At 36.0% G+C, this 20,182-nt stretch overlaps 1 protein-coding gene across 1 annotated transcript; it reads left to right on the top strand.

Annotated features, from left to right (window-relative positions):
- Window positions 1-1,308: 1,308 nt before the first annotated feature.
- Window positions 1,309-9,522, top strand: LOC147394356 (uncharacterized). The gene is made up of 8 exons (XM_086453278.1): window positions 1,309-1,656; window positions 1,768-1,965; window positions 2,095-2,314; window positions 2,432-2,551; window positions 3,413-3,832; window positions 4,079-5,237; window positions 9,125-9,252; window positions 9,455-9,522. The coding sequence occupies exons 1-8, from the start codon at window positions 1,309-1,311 to the stop codon at window positions 9,520-9,522; spliced, it is 2,661 nt and encodes an 886-aa protein (XP_086309404.1).
- Window positions 9,523-20,182: the final 10,660 nt, after the last annotated feature.

The raw sequence follows: 20,182 nt of genomic DNA, 5'->3' as shown, positions 1-20,182 counted from the left end.
AATTTCTTTACAAACACCCCAAGAAAATCCCCCCTATAAGGAGAGTTGTTCCGGACAAGAACTTAGCAGCTCATGGAAAGATAAAATCTTGAACCTTTTCGAAAGGATTGCATTCAATCACATGGCGAGATAACCATGGAGCAATCATTGTAGCAACATTACAGGGATTACCCCAACGAGCTCCTTGCGTAAAACCATCTTTGATGGAGAACCTGTAAAAATGATGTATCCAACTAGCTAGGTTAGCATGCCTTGAGTAGTCATTTCTGTTGTATATTTTCAAAATAAAATAAGAATTTTTATAGTTTTTTGGTTTGTTTTTCTTAAGTTAGATTTTGAGGTTTTTTTTTTTTGTGTATATAAGGTTTAGTCCCACATCGCTCACAAGTTAGAAAGTGGTGTACCTTATAAGTAATAGCCAACATAGTTAGTTGTATTTGTGTCACACCTTTAGGCTTTGATCCAGTGCTTCGAGGTGGTGCGAAGCACCACCCGCGCACGCGCACGTGCGACGTGCGAAAGGGCGATTGGGCGTTTAGGGCGCATTGGGCGCTTTGAGGCGCACTTGGCACTTGGCACTTGGCACTTGGCACTTGGCACGTACGCATCGTCGCGAGGAGCTAGGGAGCCTTAAAGTTTTCGGGATACGAAACCATCCAACGGTGGTGGTTGATCCATCACGTGTGATGGATCGGGTGCGATCAGCACCGCACGATCGATCAGGATGATCAGATGCGATGGATTGATATAGTACCTGATCAGTAACGATTGGATCCGTTAGATCAAATGGCAACTGATTGGACGCGATCAGAGCCACTAGATCAAACAGATTCAATTAAAAAGTATTAATTAAAGGACATGAGACACATTCTTTCGATAGGGTGCAATTTAGATCGTTAGATCTCAGATAAGGCACAATCTAACGGCTATTAGACCAAGAGACATTATATCATGACTCATGGTCAACAGACACAGAAATGGCTATAAAAAGCCAACCAGGATTCAGATTTTTTCACCGAAAATTTCTGTATTCTCCTCTCTCTAAGCTTAAGATATAGGCATCATCAGTTTGTTAATTTTCCGAGTGTTCTAGGCTAAATCAGATTGTACATAATCTGATTTAGTGTATTGAGTGTAAGACTTCTTTGTATCCTGAAGGCATTTGTTCGTCGATCCCTTGTGTACTTTGGTTCAACCAGTAGGGGAGAATATTTGTCTAAAAGAGATCGAATCTTTTCGAGCCTAGAAGTTAATTTTCTTCTTCCATCGTCGTTTTCCAACAGTTTTAGACAAATAACCTCTTATTCGATGGAGGCTTCGACATTTCATTCTCTCCAAATGATGAATCAAGACATGTCTCGTCTTGACCGATTTGATGGACAACACTTTACTAGATGGCAACAGAAAGTGTTGTTCTTTCTAACTACACTAAACATAGCCTACGTTCTAGATGATGATCTAGAACTCATTCCTGAGGCTACTCCAGAAGACAGTACAGAATTGAAAGAAAGACGTAAGAAACAAAAGGCGGATGATTTTCTGTGCAAAAACTACATTCTTAATGCTCTCTCCAATTTGATTTACGATATCTACCGTACGATCAACTCAGCCAAAGATCTCTGGAAAGCCTTGGAGAACAAATACAAAATAGAAGAGGCAAGTAATCAAAAATTTCTAATTAGTAATTATTTTGAGTTTAAGATGTCCAACGATAAACCAGTTCTGTCCCAAGTACATGAACTTCAATTAATCGTTGGGGATCTTAAGATTGCCGGTATCGATCTTCCAGAAGATTTTCAAGTGGGAGCTATCATATCAAAGCTTCCTCAATCCTGGAAAAGTTACAAGAAGAAGATGAAACATGAGGAGAAGAAGTATACTTTGGAATCTCTACAACGTCACCTTCGTATAGAAGAAGATGTTCGTAATAGAGAACATAAAGATGAAGAAATAGAGAAAACCAAAGTTAACTTGATTGAGGGTGATAAGCCCAAGAAATTTGATTTTAGGTTAAAACCTAAGAAAACTTCCTCATTTAAAAAGAAATCTGATAAAAACAAGAAGAAAAACAGCAAGTGTTTTTATTGTAATAAGCCTGGTCATTATGCACGAGAATGCCGACATCGAAAGAAGGAATTCAAGAAAGAAACAAATACAGTGGTGGTAGAGGAACCAATGATTGCAACAGTTTCCCATACTCGTTCACTTGCACATGTTGTGTCAAACAAAAGTGGTTGGTGGGTTGACACTGGAGCAACAGATCACTTCTGTAATGATAAAATTCTCTACACAAGATATGAACCTTGTGGTGAAGGTACAAAAGTGAAAATGGCAAACGGTTCACTTTCCAACATTCTCGGAGTTGGGACTGTGGGTCTTAGATTCACTTCTGGGAAAACTGTACTTCTTTTCAATGTTTTCCATGTTCCAGAACTCTCTAAGAATCTCGTGTCAGGAGACTTGCTTAATAAATCAGGTTTCAAGCTTGTATATGAATCAGATCGACTTACCTTGTCCAAGAACAATGAATTTGTGGGACATGGTTATTCTTGTAATGGCATGATACGCCTAAATTTAGATAATGAAATTTCTTCTGTTTTGTATATTGTTGATTCATTATGTTTGTGGCATGGTAGATTAGGACACGTTAATTATGGTTCAATTAAACGTATGATTAATCTAGGACTTATTCCTAAGTGTAACTTAGAGAATATTTCTAAATGCCAAACCTGTGTTCAATCTAAGATAACTAGAAAATCCTTTAAATCCATTGAAAGAACATCTACTATCTTAGAGCTTATTCATAGTGATGTATGCGATCTTAATAGTAAAACACGTGGAGGCAATAGATATTTTGTTACCTTCATTGATGATTACTCAAAGTACGCATATATTTATTTAATGAAAACTAAAGATGAAGTTTTTGAGAAATTTCGAATCTTTAAGGCAGAAGTTGAAAATCAACTTAACCATAAAATTAAGATTCTACGTTCTGATAGGGGTGGTGAATACTATCCAAATGAGTTCATTAAGTTTTGTGAAACTCATGGCATTATCCATCAAGTTACGGCTCCTTACACGCCGCAACAAAATGGAGTTGCAGAAAGAAAGAATAGAACTTTAATTGAAATGGTAAATGCTATGATAATTAGTTCAGGATTATCTTACTCGTTAGTGGGAGAAGCAATTCTTTCTGCTTGTTATATCTTGAATAGAGTTCCAACAAAGAAAAATAATGTAACCCCCTATGAACTCTGGTTCAAAAGGAAGCCTAATCTTAATCGTCTCAAAGTGTGGGGGTGTCTTGCCTATGTAAGAAAACCCAATCCTAAGAGACCAAAGTTAGGAGTTAGAACCTACAAGTGTGTATTTATTGGTTATTCTCATAATAGCCTAACTTATCGTTTTCTAGATCTGGAAACTGGTGATATCATTGAATCTGTAGATGTAGAATTTTTTGAGGATTTGACTAAGTCAAGTTCTCATGATCCAATTTCTGAAAATTCTATTCCTAAACAGATTCATCAACCTGTTCAAAATAACACTAGTGGTGACCCAGGTCCTGATCAACAAGATCCTGAACCTAGGAGAAGTAAGAGAGCTAGAGTTGAACGCACATTTGGACCTGACTTTCTAGTTTATCTTGTTGAAGGAGATAAATATGAAGTCAAGAATATTACTAGGTTCATATTAAATGTAGAGAGAGATGAACCCTCTACATTTTCTGAGGCTATGAACTCAAGAGATTCATTATTTTGGAAAGAAGCCATTAATGATGAGATGAATTCGATTATTTCTAATCAAACTTGGGTTCTCTCAGATATACCCCCAGGTGCGAAACCTATAGGGTGTAAATGGATTTTTAAGAAGAAATTGAACGCAGATGGATCAATAAATAAGTTTAAAGCTAGATTAGTTGTTAAAGGCTTTAAACAAAGACACGGGATAGACTATTTTGATACATATGCTCCAGTAGCTCGGATATCATCTATTCGACTACTAATTTCTCTTGCTTCCATTCATAAAATGGTTATCCATCAAATGGATGTAAAAACAGCTTTTCTAAATGGTGATTTAGAAGAAGAAATTTATATGGAACAACCGGAAGGTTTTGTCAAACCTGGTCAAGAAAAGAAAGTTTGCAAACTAATTAAATCACTTTATGGTTTAAAGCAAGCTCCTCTTCAATGGCATGAGAAATTTGATAAAATAGTCTTATCTTATGGTTTCAAAGTAAATGATGCTGACAAGTGCATTTACTGTAAATTTGAAAATAATGTTGGTGTCATTATTTGTCTCTATGTTGATGACATGTTAATATTTGGAACTAACATTGAATGTGTAGAAGAAACCAAAAAGTTTCTATCTACTAATTTTGATATGAAAGATTTAGGGGAGGCTGACGTAATGCTAGGAATTAAAATCCTAAGGATAGACAATGCAATGGTTTTGTCACAATCTCATTATATTGAGACAATTTTGAAGAAATATGGTCATTTTGATCATAAACCAGCCCCTACCCCTATGGATCCTAGTATCAAATTAATCAAGAATACTGGTCGTGCTAAAGCTCAATTAGAATATGCCAGTGTTATTGGGAGTCTTATGTATGCTATGCATTGCACAAGACCTGACATTGCACACGTAGTAGGTGTGTTATGTCGTTTTACTAGTAATCCAAGTACCGAGCATTGGAATGCTGTATCTAGAGTTTTAAGGTACTTGAAGGGGACTTTAGACTATGGACTACATTATCAAGGATATCCAAATGTACTTGAAGGGTACAGTGATGCAAGTTGGAATAATGTTGAGTCAAATTCAAAGTCTACAACTGGCTGGATCTTTACGTTAGGTGGAGCTGCTATTTCTTGGGCATCTAAGAAGCAGACTTGTATTTCGGACTCTACCATGATATCAGAAATGATAGCATTGGCAGATTCATGTAAAGAGGCAGAGTGGCTTAGAAATCTATTAATAGATATACCATTACGGAAGAAGCCCACTCCAGCTATAATGATCAACTGTGATAGCCAGGCAACATTGTACAAAGTTAAAAGTAAAGCGTACAATGGAAAATCAAGGCACATAAGCCTTAGACACAATTTTGTGAGACAATTACTCAAAAGTGGAGTAATTACAGTCGACTATGTGGAATCCAATAGGAATTTAGCGGATCCTTTAACTAAAGGACTTCCAAGAGATATGATATCTAAAACTTCAAAAGGAATGGGGCTAAGGTCTATAAAATAAATCAATCACCTTTGATGGGAACCCAACCTTTGTCTTGAAATAGATAGACAAGGTTCAAAGGGTACAAACAAGTCAAATAAGTGGTTTAGCATGACACTAGAACTAATTTACCCCACTTTCTAAATCTAGTGTTGGTTTCTGCAAGATAAAGGATGGATGCAAATCCTTAATAAGTTCTAAAATTTTAACTAGTGACTCGCAGAATCACTTCAAGTGAACTTACCTATATGAGTGAGGAAATAAGGCCGTTTCCTATGAAAACTAGACCGTTTCTAAAAGCACTCATGAAATTAGGATATAGCGCATGGCCAGTAATGTGCAAAGCAAATAGAACACTCAACCTCATGGAGAAAAGTATGTGTGAAGAATCCGGCTCGTCTTTAACGGTCCTTGGTTCAAGATACGTTCACCACAGCACCTTGACAAAGCTCTGATTGTTTATACTAAGTGAAGGTTCAAATCCAAAAGATACCTCTCATCTATGTACTAATCTCTACAATGATGCCAAAATTTTTTGTAAACTGATGTAATCGTTTAATCGTTCTTTAGTTGTAAGAACTACGGAAGCTTGATCCTATTTGGGTACGTAGGCAGCCATTTAATGGTGCAGCTGTTTTATTATTTATATATATATATTTTTCAACTATTTATATTTTGAAATAGTGGGGGATTTGTTGTATATTTTCAAAATAAAATAAGAATTTTTATAGTTTTTTGGTTTGTTTTTCTTAAGTTAGATTTTGAGGTTTTTTTTTTTGTGTATATAAGGTTTAGTCCCACATCGCTCACAAGTTAGAAAGTGGTGTACCTTATAAGTAATAGCCAACATAGTTAGTTGTATTTGTGTCACACCTTTAGGCTTTGATCCAGTGCTTCGAGGTGGTGCGAAGCACCACCCGCGCACGCGCACGCGCACGTGCGACGTGCGAAAGGGCGATTGGGCGTTTAGGGCGCATTGGGCGCTTTGAGGCGCACTTGGCACTTGGCACGTACGCATCGTCGCGAGGAGCTAGGGAGCCTTAAAGTTTTCGGGATACGAAACCATCCAACGGTGGTGGTTGATCCATCACGTGTGATGGATCGGGTGCGATCAGCACCGCACGATCAAGTTAGTATCCGATCGGGAACCGATCGGATACGATGGATCGAAATAATACCGAATCGAGAACGATCCGATGCATTGGATTAAGGTAGTACCTGATCAGGATGATCAGATGCGATGGATTGATATAGTACCTGATCAGTAACGATCGGATCCGTTAGATCAAATGGCAACTGATTGGACGCGATCAGAGCCACTAGATCAAACAGATTCAATTAAAAAGTATTAATTAAAGGACATGAGACACATTCTTTCGATAGGGTGCAATTTAGATCGTTAGATCTCAGATAAGGCACAATCTAACGGCTATTAGACCAAGAGACATTATATCATGACTCATGGTCAACAGACACAGAAATGGCTATAAAAAGCCAACCAGGATTCAGATTTTTTCACCGAAAATTTCTGTATTCTCCTCTCTCTAAGCTTAAGATATAGGCATCATCAGTTTGTTAATTTTCCGAGTGTTCTAGGCTAAATCAGATCGTACATAATCTGATTTAGTGTATTGAGTGTAAGACTTCTTTGTATCCTGAAGGCATTTGTTCGTCGATCCCTTGTGTACTTTGGTTCAACCAGTAGGGGAGAATATTTGTCTAAAAGAGATCGAATCTTTTCGAGCCTAGAAGTTAATTTTCTTCTTCCATCGTCGTTTTCCAACAATTTCTGGTACGCTTGTTTAGAGGGTTGATTTTTCGTTTCAACGTTATAATACCAGCCACGAAATCATCAACTAGACACTTTTCCTCCGGGGGGCAACGTGTCGAGATCACTAGACTTAAAATAACCATGAATAGGCAAACCAAGAAGAGAGTGGACGTCCTCTAAAGATAACCCTACCTCTCCCCAAGCACAAATGAAAGTGTGATTTCGGCCATTCCAACAAGACATTAGCATTAATAAATCTTCGACATCCCTCTCCACCTTTAATTTTCTCATGGTGATTAGAGCATCAACAAGATCGACACGATCAAGTGGTCGAATTTGAGAGTATTACCTAAGGTTTCAGTTATCCACTCTCCCCACAAGTCAGATGGTGAGCATACGAAACTAAAGATGTTTGACAGGCCAAAAATTCATTACACTCAAGTGGGAAACGAATCATTGATGAAGCAGGTGGAGTCACCTCACTAGCATTGCCGTTGTGAGAAAGAAACTCCCAAGAATGCTTAGAAGAAGATTTTTCTTGTTGGGCAAAGGCGACATACTCAAATAAAAATGGTCACTAAAGCTAAGAAGATTTTTCATAATTCCCTATAAAACTAGAGGAAGAAGAGAGAGTTGAAGATCACATTCAATTTCGACATAAAACTCGCAAGCTTAAAAAAAGCAAATTGTTTAAAAGGGAATCAACAAGTGAAGTTACTTATAGGAATTCTATCAAAGACTTGGAAGTTAAAACGCCTAGGCACCTAGCCACTTGAAAGGATTGAATAAGAAATCCAAGGTGCCATGCACTACCTAGGCGCCATATCATCAAGTCACCATTAAAAGAGAGAGATACACACAAAAGCTCCATGCATTGCCTAGACGCCAAACCCACTTGAGAGTGCTAAATGAGGCCTCAAGGTGTCACACCAAATCACGTTGAGCGAGAGAGGCTCTCTTAAAGGTTTCATGCACCACTTTGAGAAGAGAGATGCTCTTAAAGGTGCCTTGTACCACTTACTCTTTCTTTTAAATGAACCGACCACGTTGAAAGGGAGCAATATATGCCCAAGGCACCATGCACTGCCTTGGCATCATACCCACTTGAGAGTACTAAGTGATGTGTCAAGGCATCACACGAAGTCACGTCGAGAGAGAGAGATGCTCTTAAAGGTGTCGTGCACTGCTTTGAGAGAGAAGCTCTTAAAGGCAATGTGCACCGCTTATTACTCTTCCTTTTAAGTGAACTGATCACGTTGAAAGGGAACGATATACATACACTCCCTCTTAATGCACAAACTGCATTAAGGCTAAGAGGGATGGAATTTATAAAAGGCTCTACTCGCGATAGATCTTACAAAAAGAGGTCTCTCGACTAAAATGGGAGTATCCTCTATATTGGCATCATGCGTCTCTACAAGTAATTTCGAATGTTAACACTTGGGTAGGGCACCACGCACACCACTTGTTTTCATTTTAGGCTCAGTGAGTCTTAGAAATGGCACTGCTTGCCCATTCTCAGAGGGGGTTGGGTGCTCCACAAGTGTCATTGTTTCACTCATCTACTTAAGCGTCGCGTGCTTCAAAAGTAGTGTTGCTTTCACCTATTTATTCAGGCGTTGTGTGCCTCTCATAAATGATGTTACATGCTCGCTCTCAACAGGCGTCGTGCGCCTCAACATTGAGGTTCAAGCTAATGACGCGTCATGCGCTTTAAAATTAAGGCTTGGGCTGATAAAGCATAGTGCGCTTCGGGGAACAAAGGCATCGTGCGCCCCTTAAGTATAAGTCATCATTCTTCGAAAAAGCCATGAATACAATATATTAAAGGTGTCATGTGATGTGCCCAATGATTTTACACTCATTACTTAGAAAAAAACTGATTAGGGGACTCTTGAAGTATCAGGATGCCCACCACATGACCACATAAAAAATAGTATACTCACACATCATGCAAGGGACTATTGTAGAAATGGGCAATATTATTATTTCGTGGCACCAATAGAGTTGCCTCATGTCATTTCCAGGGGTGCTATGCATCATCCTCTCATGGCTCTAACTTTGATAGCATTAAAGAAGAATAGGGCTAACACTTCATGCCTGGTCAGTTACCTTTACCTATAGGCAAAAGGCATCTGACCTTGAAAGGACTACACAAGCGTTTGACATAATGCAAAGGCTGAAATTGTCTGCACTTGCGGCCCTCAGACATAGGCGGGAGCACGATGCAACCTCAAACTCAATAGAGACAAGTCATTGCCTAATGTCAGAGTTGACCTTACCCCTAACCTGACATTGATGGCACACGACAACCATGTCAAGATAGTTGCCTTAGGGAAAACGTGTACGCTCCCCTATAAAAAGGACTCAAAGCTACCATTAAAGAGGTCAGACCCCCACTTCTCAAACCTATATTCATCCACCCATTTTATTTAATTTGTCTTCAACTTGTAGTATGCAACAAGGCTCCCACGGCTACTGATATTAAGCTTAAAGGGACCTTGGAGTCTAATTATGTGTAATTTCTACTTAACTATCAAAAGACCTTATCCACACTATTCAATAGTAATAATGACTGGCCTCGCCAACTTTTGATCAGGAAATGTCGAGATCACAGGCTTAGACCCTCCAAAGACACCAACGACAGAGGGCCACGTGGCTAGAGGAAGTCCATTGTCTATGTTAAGGCTTTGGCCGAAACGAATCCCTTTCTACCTCATGGCATCTTGCAGCCCTCATGGTATTGCTCGCATGGAAGGTATTTGTATGGTATCCTACGTATCAGCAACCCCTCGCTTATCATACAAACTTTTATTTTTTCATAATGTATGACATACCCCTATGTTTTTAGTTAACATGTCTACCCAACCATACTAGTCAACCTTACATGTTGATTTTATCAATTCCATTGTTTTGATAATATTTGATCTACCCCCAAGTTGTTTAAAACTAATGGCATGCCCCTTGAACCTTGGTCTTCTCTAATTAATTAATGAAAAATGATCTAATGCCTCAACCTATTATTGAAAAACCTCAATTTTTTTTCTTTCCAAGTTAGCAAAGCGAACTAGCAAACTATGAAACTGTTATCTCTACCTAATTCAACAAACTAGGTTCAATTTTAACAGGTGTTTTGTCACATAAAGATGTCTATGAAAAGAACAAGAATAAATAAATATTTTTTTTTTTTTTGAAAGTCCTACTTTAGATTGGCAAGTAATGTCGTTCCACTGAGGATTGAAAGTCTAATATTCCATATTTTAGAAAATCAAAGGGGAAAAAAATGTGATTTTGAAGAAAAACTAAATTTTATAAAAAATAATTAAACTAAGAAAGACTTGCAATTTAAGATAGCCTAAGGAGAATGAATCCACCAAAATAACCCAATTAAATCAAATAATAATATTCAATTTTTTGACAGATAACTCAAATCAAGAATCCAACTAAGGACCTTGACTCGAAATATTTTTCATTAAAAACCCTTGTGAAATAGATTTAATTTATTAGTCAAAATTTTCCTCCTTGAAAATATTTTATTGCCCAATGATCCTCCATCACAATGAGCATCCAATATAATGAATTTTATTCTAATAATAACGGGTCATGTCGAGTATAGTAGATAAAGAGAAATAATTAAAGAATATTTAAGATCTAATGTTGTTGAAGAAAAATTTATTAAAATCTTTAAAAACACATGCAAGAAAAGAAAATATTTGAATTAAATCTAACTAGTTTAATATGGATTCATCAATCTCTTTAAAATAAGAGATTAGCCAAAATTTAATCAAACTCAAGTGCCCCACCTAATGTCAAAATCCATTGGCCCAATCTAACCTATTCAATTCCAATCAACCCAATTTGAAAAATTGCTAAGCCAGTTCCAATCAAAATAAACCCAAAATTAACCAAAAACTCAATTTCGTCGAATTCAAACCTAAACCCCTCGATCCAATCCAAATAAATCCACCAAACCCACCCAATTCATTCCCTACATCTACCACAATCTAAAATCCAATCCAATTTCATCAAGATTTGTCCCAATTTCGATATCAAAGCACTCTGAAATACCCAAATGCGTCGAAATTCATCATAAATTCCACCAAATCCCCCTCATTTTCCCAATTATTCTATCAATTCCACACCAATTACATCAGGTTCAAGCTCAAAACAAACCAATTGGGACAGAAATTCAAGAAAAATCATACCTTTCATATGAAATTCAGATTCATAGCTTCGTTTGGCCAAAAATCACCCAAAAAGCCAATTTAAATCATTCAAAAATTGAGATCCTCGAGATCAGTACCCATGGTCTAGTTCAAAAATTGGTGAAAATCATGTGATCTAAGGAGGTTCAAATCGCCAAAATAATTGTCAAAGGGGAAAGAACAAGGTTCTGTCTGCTAAGGTGAACCAGTGAAGAGCATATCCTCGATTTTATTAAAGCATGTGCACTTGTCACCAAACGACCAAGCAAGTGGGTCATTGCCCCATTGTGAAAATAGCCAAGCCAAGACATCATTCATTCTTGAGAACAAACAGGCAAAGCAAAAGGGTAATGTCCCTCAACATCAAATGGCCAAGAAAATTGCATATGTGACCCTCTCAGCCATGACCAAGAAAAAAAATGGGAAAAGTTAAAATACAAAAAAAGAATCAACAAAGAAGAAAAAGTCAAAATTAGGGTCACTGAGTTGAGAGGAAAGATCAAAACTTGAGAAAAATAAAGTGAGTTAAAAATGCCTATGATGAACACTCGATATATCACCCAGTGGGTACAATTTGACTCCGATAGAATCTCAAGCATTGCATAATCATGCACTTTAAGAAATCCCCCAGGGGATCATTCTCAAAAGCACAAGCAAGGAACAAAAAATTATCTTAAAAAAAAATAGGAATGTAGTAGAATCAGAAAGTAAGAAATTCTCAAAGATGAAGCCAAATTCATAAAGATTTCAAAGCAAACATGCAAGAAACCGATACAGTTTTACTGAATGAAAGTAAGAGTTGAAGCCATCTTATCAACATCTACATATCTTTTTCAAACGATTTCATAACACTACATTGTGCTAGAAAGTCGATTCAAGGTTTCCAAGAGCCATACATTGAGCCACAGAATCAAGAATTAAGCTGTACCTCATCCCTATCAGACGAAAGTTTGGGAAGGTCATCTCTTACCTGTACTTTATTGTTTCACTTCAATTCAATTTTGCTAAGGCGAGATTGGAAAAACTTATACGCTCAATCTTATCCGATCAAATAAGTGTTTAAGTCTACGTCTTTGTGATTCGTCGCCTACAACTCTCGTAAAGAAGGGCAACTCTAGACACCTCAAATTGATCGAACAGGTCCAAGAGCTCATTTGAAATCCAATGGTGATGACCAAATAAAGAGAATTTATTTTTAATCAATTGAGTAGGACCCAGTTAGGCCGATCAATGCCACTCAAGGAGATGATCAAAAACCAAGTTTTTACTTGGTCATATGTAACAAACGACAAACATAGGCTTGCCGAGCCATTTGGCGACATATGGCCAAGCCATTTTTGTTATAACCTTTCTTTTTGTACGGCACAGGTATATTTTGCACTGGTTGCTCTTCAAAAACATCCAAGTTCAATTTCTTTTGGTTGTTCTTTGCATAAGACCAAGTCAATTTGGCAATTAGCCCGTCCATGTGTGCACGAGATCCTCTATAATAAATGACCTCATAAACCCTCCTAATTTGAAGTTTTCCTCAACTAATCCATCCCTAATTCCATTATTACCCATGCCTTAACCCTCCATAATTTTTCCCACCAAACGTCTTTTGGTAATCTTCATTGTCATCCATCATTGGCCCAAGGTCCCTTTTTGGTCCTCACTCAAGTAGAGTTACCTCTTTAACCCCATCTGTTTACAAGCAAATTAGAGGTGATTTACTTAGGTGCTCCCAATCTTGCTCACAATCCTAAGCCAATTCTATGGAGTCCAATATAAATTGATCATGTTAAAGAGGCTATGACAATTTTTCCCATCCAAGAGAAGGCTCTAGAAATTGTATGCAAAGACACTTTCATCCCTAGATTATTAGAAGCCTAGCTAGGTAGAAAATCTAGAATGTCCAAAATTCAAACACCAATTTACATGCCATCTAGCTAAGGCCTTTAGAATTTAACTTCAAGTCAACGAATTATGACACTTCTACACCTAAATTAGAATTCTTTAGAAATTTGAGTAAAATTACACCACTACTCATTGATGATCATAATTGATTAGACTCATTGAGGTGCAAAAGACTACTAAAGACATGCTAATGTAGGGTATTTAGTGTCTATCATTGAGGTTTTAATGAGAATATTAGGAATTCTAGGTTTTAGGACCAAACTATTCTAAGGGTCTCCTAAAATCCTATAAATAGGAGACCCACCCAAGACAAATAGAGGAAGAGCTTAAGAGTGAGCTTTAATTATGTCCAATTTTCCTCTTAAATCTCTCAAGTCTTCCTGTCACCCCAAATGTCTCTCAAATTCTATAATATAAAAAAAAATAGAAGAAGAAGACGAAGGTGAAGCCAAGAAAATCCTTTATTATCCTCCTTACTCCCACATTTTCCCTTATTTACTTTTCAAGCACTTTTTTTACTTGCAAGTTTTTCATTAGTAATGTAGTTTCTTTAAATTCATAGTCTTGAGGTTAGAAGAAAGAGAGTAATTCCTTTATGAGGTAATCTCCCCATATGAGTCCTTAATAAGCTCCTTAAGAGCATTAGTATTGTAGACACCCCATTTTTGCCTAGGCCGAGCTCGAGAGCATTAAAAATCTTCTGAAAATGGGCTTTACCTAAATAATTTTTCAAAAAAATTTAAAACCTAGCATTCGAGAAATTAGATGGTCCAAAGGTCATTTTCAAAAGAAATTTTGAGCTTGGCCGAACCTTACCTTCGATCAGGCCATATTTAATCCTAAAATGGCCACACCCACACCAAAGGCAAATTTTTGTATGAACAAATCTTAGGTTCGACCAAGCCATTTTTAGGTTTAGCCAGGGTTAAAGTTTTGCTTGACTAAACCTCAAGTTCGACCAGGGTTAATTTAAGCCTGGCTGAACCTCAAGTTTGCAAAGGTTAAATTGAGCTTGGCCAAACCTTGAGTTCAACTTAGATAGTTAGAACAATTTGGAAACCCATGTGCACTTGAATTTTCTTGAGAAAAATGACTCCTTAATCCTCTCTCTTAATGACTTATTCTTCAAGAAATCCCTCCTTAATCCCTTTTCTACCCTTCTAACCTTTTTCAAAGATCACATGGCTCCAATGGAATTCAGTATAAATTATCCAATTTCCAAAGCCTATATATGTTTATCCAACCTAGAGAATTCTCTAGAACTTTTACCCAATGACCAATCTATCCAAAAACCAATCACATAATTACATATCATTTGTGCTAATTCTCTCCAATTTGACTCAAAGTCAAGGTCTTAGGACCATTCTAACCTCCATCAAGAATTCTCTAGAATTTTTGGGTTTTTACCATCCTACCCATTTATGATCAAGATTGGTTAGCCCCAACAAGTAGATAAAGACCATCAAGGCCAAGGTTAAAAAAGGGAATAGATATTTTTCATGAAGATTTTAGTGAAATTATTACGAACTTGAAGAATTAGGACTAAATTTACCCCTAAGGGTTTCCCAAAAGGAGGAGCTCATTTGATGATCTAAAATTCTGTCCAAATCTCTTCCAAACCTCTTAGGCATTTTTATTCTCTCAAGACCTCTCTAAAAATCCCTAGAGCTCAACCCAAGAAGAACAAGACTAAAGTGGGGTTAAACCCTCCATTTTCCCCCTCTAATCCCCCTTCTTATCATCCTCCTCTTTATTTTAAGTATTTTTACTATTTGCAAGTTTAATTTCATATTTTTTTAATGTAGATTTACATTTTCTTAATAAATTGCATGTAATCTCCCCCCTCCCCCCCCCCCCCCAATAAGTCCTCAATTAGCTCTTTGAGAGCATTATATTAGGTTTTTTTACTTTCATTTGTTTTACACGCAATTTAAATTCATAGATATGATGTCTTTACTTTTATTTACTTTAATGTAATTTCTATTCTAGAATGATGGTTCTTTACTTTTTGTTCTTTGATGACAATAGAACTAGAGAGTAAACCATCTTAGGAGATAATCTTCTCTTGATAAGTCCATCTCATTCATATACACTTGTACACACCACTATCTAAAAAGGCTATGAGTTTGAGTGTGGATCTAGAGTCCCTTGGCCAACAAAAACAGTCCCAAAGAGGGTACAATTCATGCATGAAAGGTACTTAGTCCTTTAATGGTGATGTTCAATTCATAGACATTTAATAAGGGCTAAACCAACAAAAAGAAGCTAAGTCAACACATAAGCTTTTAAAAAATGCTTTGGGGTTCACAATGATAGAATCCAAGTAGATTTCTACTAAAATCCTAGACTCACAAAATTTTTCAATAAGTACCTACTTTCAAGTTTAGCTTGCACATTAACTTAATTCTCAATTTTCTAAAACTAGATTATAGTTGATTTTACCTAAATTTTATCTACAATTCTCTTTATCTTTAAAATCTAAAAAAATGAGTTTCATATTTTACTTTTGATCAACAATTGGTAACCATCTTAGGATGGGAGGGATAAAGTGCCTAACACTTTCCTTGTCCCTAACTTAATTCCCTTACCATAGAATCTCTAGAAAGACATTTTCCCTATCCATTTGGATATGAGAGTCACTACAAGCTAAAGAAAAAAAAAATAGATTTTAAAATATTTTTCATGGTGTCCATCCACACCTTAATTGAATGGTGACGACTCCTAAACCCATGTAAATGAGCTCAAAACTCCAAAGGTTTTGAAGCCCAAATATCGACAAGTATTAGATGTTATTTTTCTTATTTGCTTTTATATAATTTATATTCTTAGTGGAAATGTTTTTTACATTCCTTATTTCTTTAATGGCAATAGAGCTAGAGAGTAAGCCCTCCTTGGAGGTAATCTTCTATTGATAAATTATAATAGGCATACATACTTGCACACTCCACATTTTATTTTTCAAAGAGATTAAGAATCAAAAGTAGTGATCACTCTAGATCCCTACCTAACTCTCTAAACCAATACAAAAACAAACTCATGAGGATACAAATCACGCATAAAGATCCCTAGTTTTTCTATGGTGGTGTCTAACCCATAGATATTTCTTAAAGATTAAATCAACAAAAAAAATGCTCCCAAGTGAGCATATAAACCTCTGAAAGAGCCCTTTCCCATTTTTAGCTTGCTCATTAGTTCAATTTCTCTATTTTTTAAAACTAAACTATAACCAATTTTCTCTAAAACTCTCTATAATTTCATCTACTTTCAAAACCTTAAAAATAGATTTGCTACTTCATCTATGATCAATTCAATGATAATCATCTTTGGATAGGAGGGACAAGGTGCCTAACACCTTTCTTGTCCCTTAATTGAACTTCCTTACCTTAGATTCTTTAGATAGATTAAAACCACATTATCCTTCAGATATGTGAGTCATTATAGCCAAGAAAAAATAGAATTTCAAAAAACACTTTTAGAATCCATTCACACCTTAATTGAAAGGTGGTAGCTCCTTAACCTACATAGATGAGCTCAAACATCCTAAAAGGTTTCAGAGCCCATGTGTTTACAATAAATCATTAAAAGTTTAGAGAATTATTGATTAGAAATGGTGGATTTCTTACTAGGTAACATCCATTGCTTACACTATCGCCATTTTTAAGTTCAAAAGTACAATTAGTTGAGGGGACTTGGGAGGAATCTTTCGAGAAGTATCAACCTTCGATAGGTCATATAGATATGGATTGCCCTCATCAGTAGCATAGGTCCTTCCAAATAGTGTGTCCAACTCTTTAACATGTTCCAGTCCTTCATAATGCCATTGTGCATCAATTTTATTTTTATACAAAATAAATAAACTTCTTTTATAAGTTTGAATAAGTAAATGTGACATTCCTATTTGGTAATCGAATAAAAAATTACCTCAAACCAAGAATCCCACCAGTCATTGTTCCCCAATACCTTATTGTTAATAGCACCGTAACCCACACCACTACAGACTTTTAGCTTAATCCATCTAGCCCAAATATCTTTAGTTTTATTCTAGTGATTCTTATGTTGCTTCTTAGCGTAACAAAACTCAGTCTTTGTCTGGAATTGTGTGATTAGAGATGAATATCCCAATACATTAAATGAAGTACTGGGTCTTTTCCCTTCTTAACTAATTTCATGCATATATCAACCCAAATCTTATAAAGATGGGGTGTCCATCTTGCATAATCAATTCTTGACTTTGTTTCTTTTTGTTATGTTACTTTTTGTCTCGCCATCTAATAAAAATAATTCATAAACAAAATCTAGCTATCAAACTTGTTTTATCCATCAAAGTATCCAACTAATCTAACAACACCCTAATAATTTAATGAGAGATGTTAAGAAATAGAGATTCTATTATTTCTCAAAAATTGCATAAATTTTCTCATTCTAAATATAAAACGAACAAAGAATCCAAATTAATTTATTTTAATCATATGTGAATAAAGTTAAAATTTTCAAAAAGAGCAACAAAATCTAGAAATTACATAATCGATTATTTGATCTTCAAATAAGTCTGAATTTAATGTGTCATGTAATTTACCTTTATCTCGCAAATTTATTTGTGATGAAAGATATAAATTTTATGATTTTCCTTGTTTCAAAGGTAGGATCTATTTATGAAATTGACATTGGACTCAATTTGCAAAGTCGAGTTTGGTGTAGAATTGGACATTATGGGTAGATCAAGGGAAGGAACTCGTTTCGCCAATGCATTCAATGATTCGAGCGAGATGACCTTGTGGAGATATGTCGATCTTTTGTGGCTAATCAATAGGTTTCTTGTCATGTTGGATTACTGAAAGCGCCCTTGATCCGCGGGGTGCGCGGATCCGCTTTTGACCCTTGAGGTTTGAGAGTCGCCACCTAGTTATTATGGTCTAGGAACCAAACTGACTCTACAATGGATAAAAAAAGAACTAATCTACTACAGAAATCTGAATCCGAGGATCATGTTATGGGCTTGGAAGGTGTTAGGCACCAACCCCGCCCGGCCAATGCCGGTCTCTACTTATCCCAAATAAATTTACATCGCTAATGACAAACCTAGATTAAAAAATAAAATAAAAAAGCTTACCTTCGACCTGCAAAAATGCTATTCCCTCAGATCTGGTGAAAATAGCTCCTTGTACCGTACTCCTTGCTTCGTTCTATCTCCGGATCTGATTTCTGATCTTCGAGACAAGGTATCTCCTTCTTGGATCTGGAGGCTTTGAATTTATTATGGATTTTGAGAGTGTTTTTGAAAGGTTTCTAAGTATTTCTTAGGCTAAAATCGAAGTAGGGGTGTTAGGGAAGGAGTTGGGACTCCAAAATTAGGATTTTGGGGAGGTTGTGGAAGCTTCTTCACCTACTTTTTCTAGGATTTTTTCTTTGATACGAAAATAGGATGTGGAGGCTCCTATTTATAAAGTTTTTTAGGAGAATTAGGGTTTCATTAAGATTTTTTTAGGGTTTCAATTAGGGTTTAGACTTTGGTCTCATGAGATGGACTTAGTCTTTAGGGTTTTAATTTAGGGTTTTGACTTTTAGTCTTATGAAATTGACTTGATTAGTTTAGATTAGGGTTTTGATTTAGGATTTTGACTTTTAGTCTTATGAGATTGACTTGATTAGTGTTTTGATTTAGAGTTTTGACTTTTAGTCTTATGAGATTGACTTGATTAGTGTTTTGATTTAGGGTTTTGACTTTAGTCTTATGAGATTGACTTTAATACTTTGACTTTAGTCGTTCTTGATTGACTTTAATGTTTTGACTTTAGCCTTACTTGACTTTAGTCTTACTTGATTGACTTTAATGTTTCTTTTTACATTTTTTTATGATTTATTTATTAATTTTAAAATTTTTAATTATTAAAGTTGTAAAATTATCGTTTTACCCTCGGAGAGGATTTTTTACGTTTTAAGTCATTTTTCAATGTTCCAGGATGTTTTGGAATTAATTTTTCGTAAGGAATTCAATGGGAATGTTGATTTTTGTCATTTATGAAATTTTTATGTGAAATGGTCATGAATTTTATGAGGGGTATTTTCGTAATTTTGTCAAATTCTGTGAAAATTGACGAAATGATTTATTTGATTTCGATTTGTTATTTTATGTGTTTAAGTAGGTTTTCCTAAGCGTAATGCAGGCTCTAGGGTTGTTTTGATGTTAGGGGTATTTTAGTAATTTGATCATTTTTAGTGATTTTTATCGTGAAGCTTCTTTTTGGTCTGCAATATGATGATCTCTACGTTTCTGGGGTCGTATTTTCCTAGCGTAGCGTGATTTGTAAAGTTTTGTCAGTTCGAGATACCTCATCCGGATTTCTGAAACATATCTGATAACAAAATGAAGCATTGGAATAAACATCCATCATTGGGAACTGTTGCGATCGGGTTGACGACTTGATTAATCAGGCGGATGCAAAAATGGGGTGTCTACAATTACAAGTCAAATTAAAGAAAAATATGAAAATTATAGATAGTTTTATGTACACCATTGTTTGGTAAGTTAGAAAATAAAAGAAAATTGGTAACAAGATCGTTTGGTAAGTTAAAAAATAAAAGTCTCTAATTTGAAATACCATTGTTTGGTAAGTTAGAAAATAAAAGTCTCTAATTCGAAGCTAATTCGTAACAAAATCAAACAAGTCTCTAATTCAAAACACCATTGTTTGGTAAGATAGAAAATAAAAGGTGTTTGAAAAAAATTACTAAATTTAAATTTGGAAAAAAACCAAAATTTCTCGATTATCCATATCCCTATTATGGATATGTATATAATGTAAGATCTATTGAAGTTGGAAAGTCTCCATGGAGAGCTTGCAGAGCGATGTGGGCATCAGCCCACTTTTACTCAATGGGCAAAAGCGGTTGGAACTAATGAGTAAAGGAGGTGAAGGTGATGGATGTTGGTGATTGAAAGAGGTGAAGGTGAGTGCGATGGTAAGGGGGATGGTTGTTGGTGAGTCAAGGAGATGAGGACGATGGCTTGGTCAAAGAAGTAGGTTGAGAGAGGTTTGTGTTTGAGCAAGAAAAATAGAAATCGAAAGAGACGAATACGTTG

This window comes from Akebia trifoliata, chromosome 9 (genome assembly GCF_017979445.1).
Source record: "Akebia trifoliata isolate Shusen 1 chromosome 9, ASM1797944v1, whole genome shotgun sequence".
Taxonomy (NCBI): domain Eukaryota; kingdom Viridiplantae; phylum Streptophyta; class Magnoliopsida; order Ranunculales; family Lardizabalaceae; genus Akebia; species Akebia trifoliata.
Note: the sequence above shows the minus strand (reverse complement) of the source record. Positions and strands in the feature narration are given on the sequence as shown.

Excerpts from the sequence above, each read along its gene's own strand:
- LOC147394356 (XM_086453278.1), top strand. The coding sequence starts at position 1,309 with ATGGAGGCTTCGACATTTCATTCTCTCCAAATGATGAATCAAGACATG. Across the intron at positions 2,552-3,412 it reads TGTGGGACATGGTTATTCTT|ATCTGGAAACTGGTGATATC; the intron begins GTAATGGCATGA and ends ATCGTTTTCTAG. Across the intron at positions 3,833-4,078 it reads TCTCTCAGATATACCCCCAG|AAGAAGAAATTTATATGGAA; the intron begins GTGCGAAACCTA and ends ATGGTGATTTAG.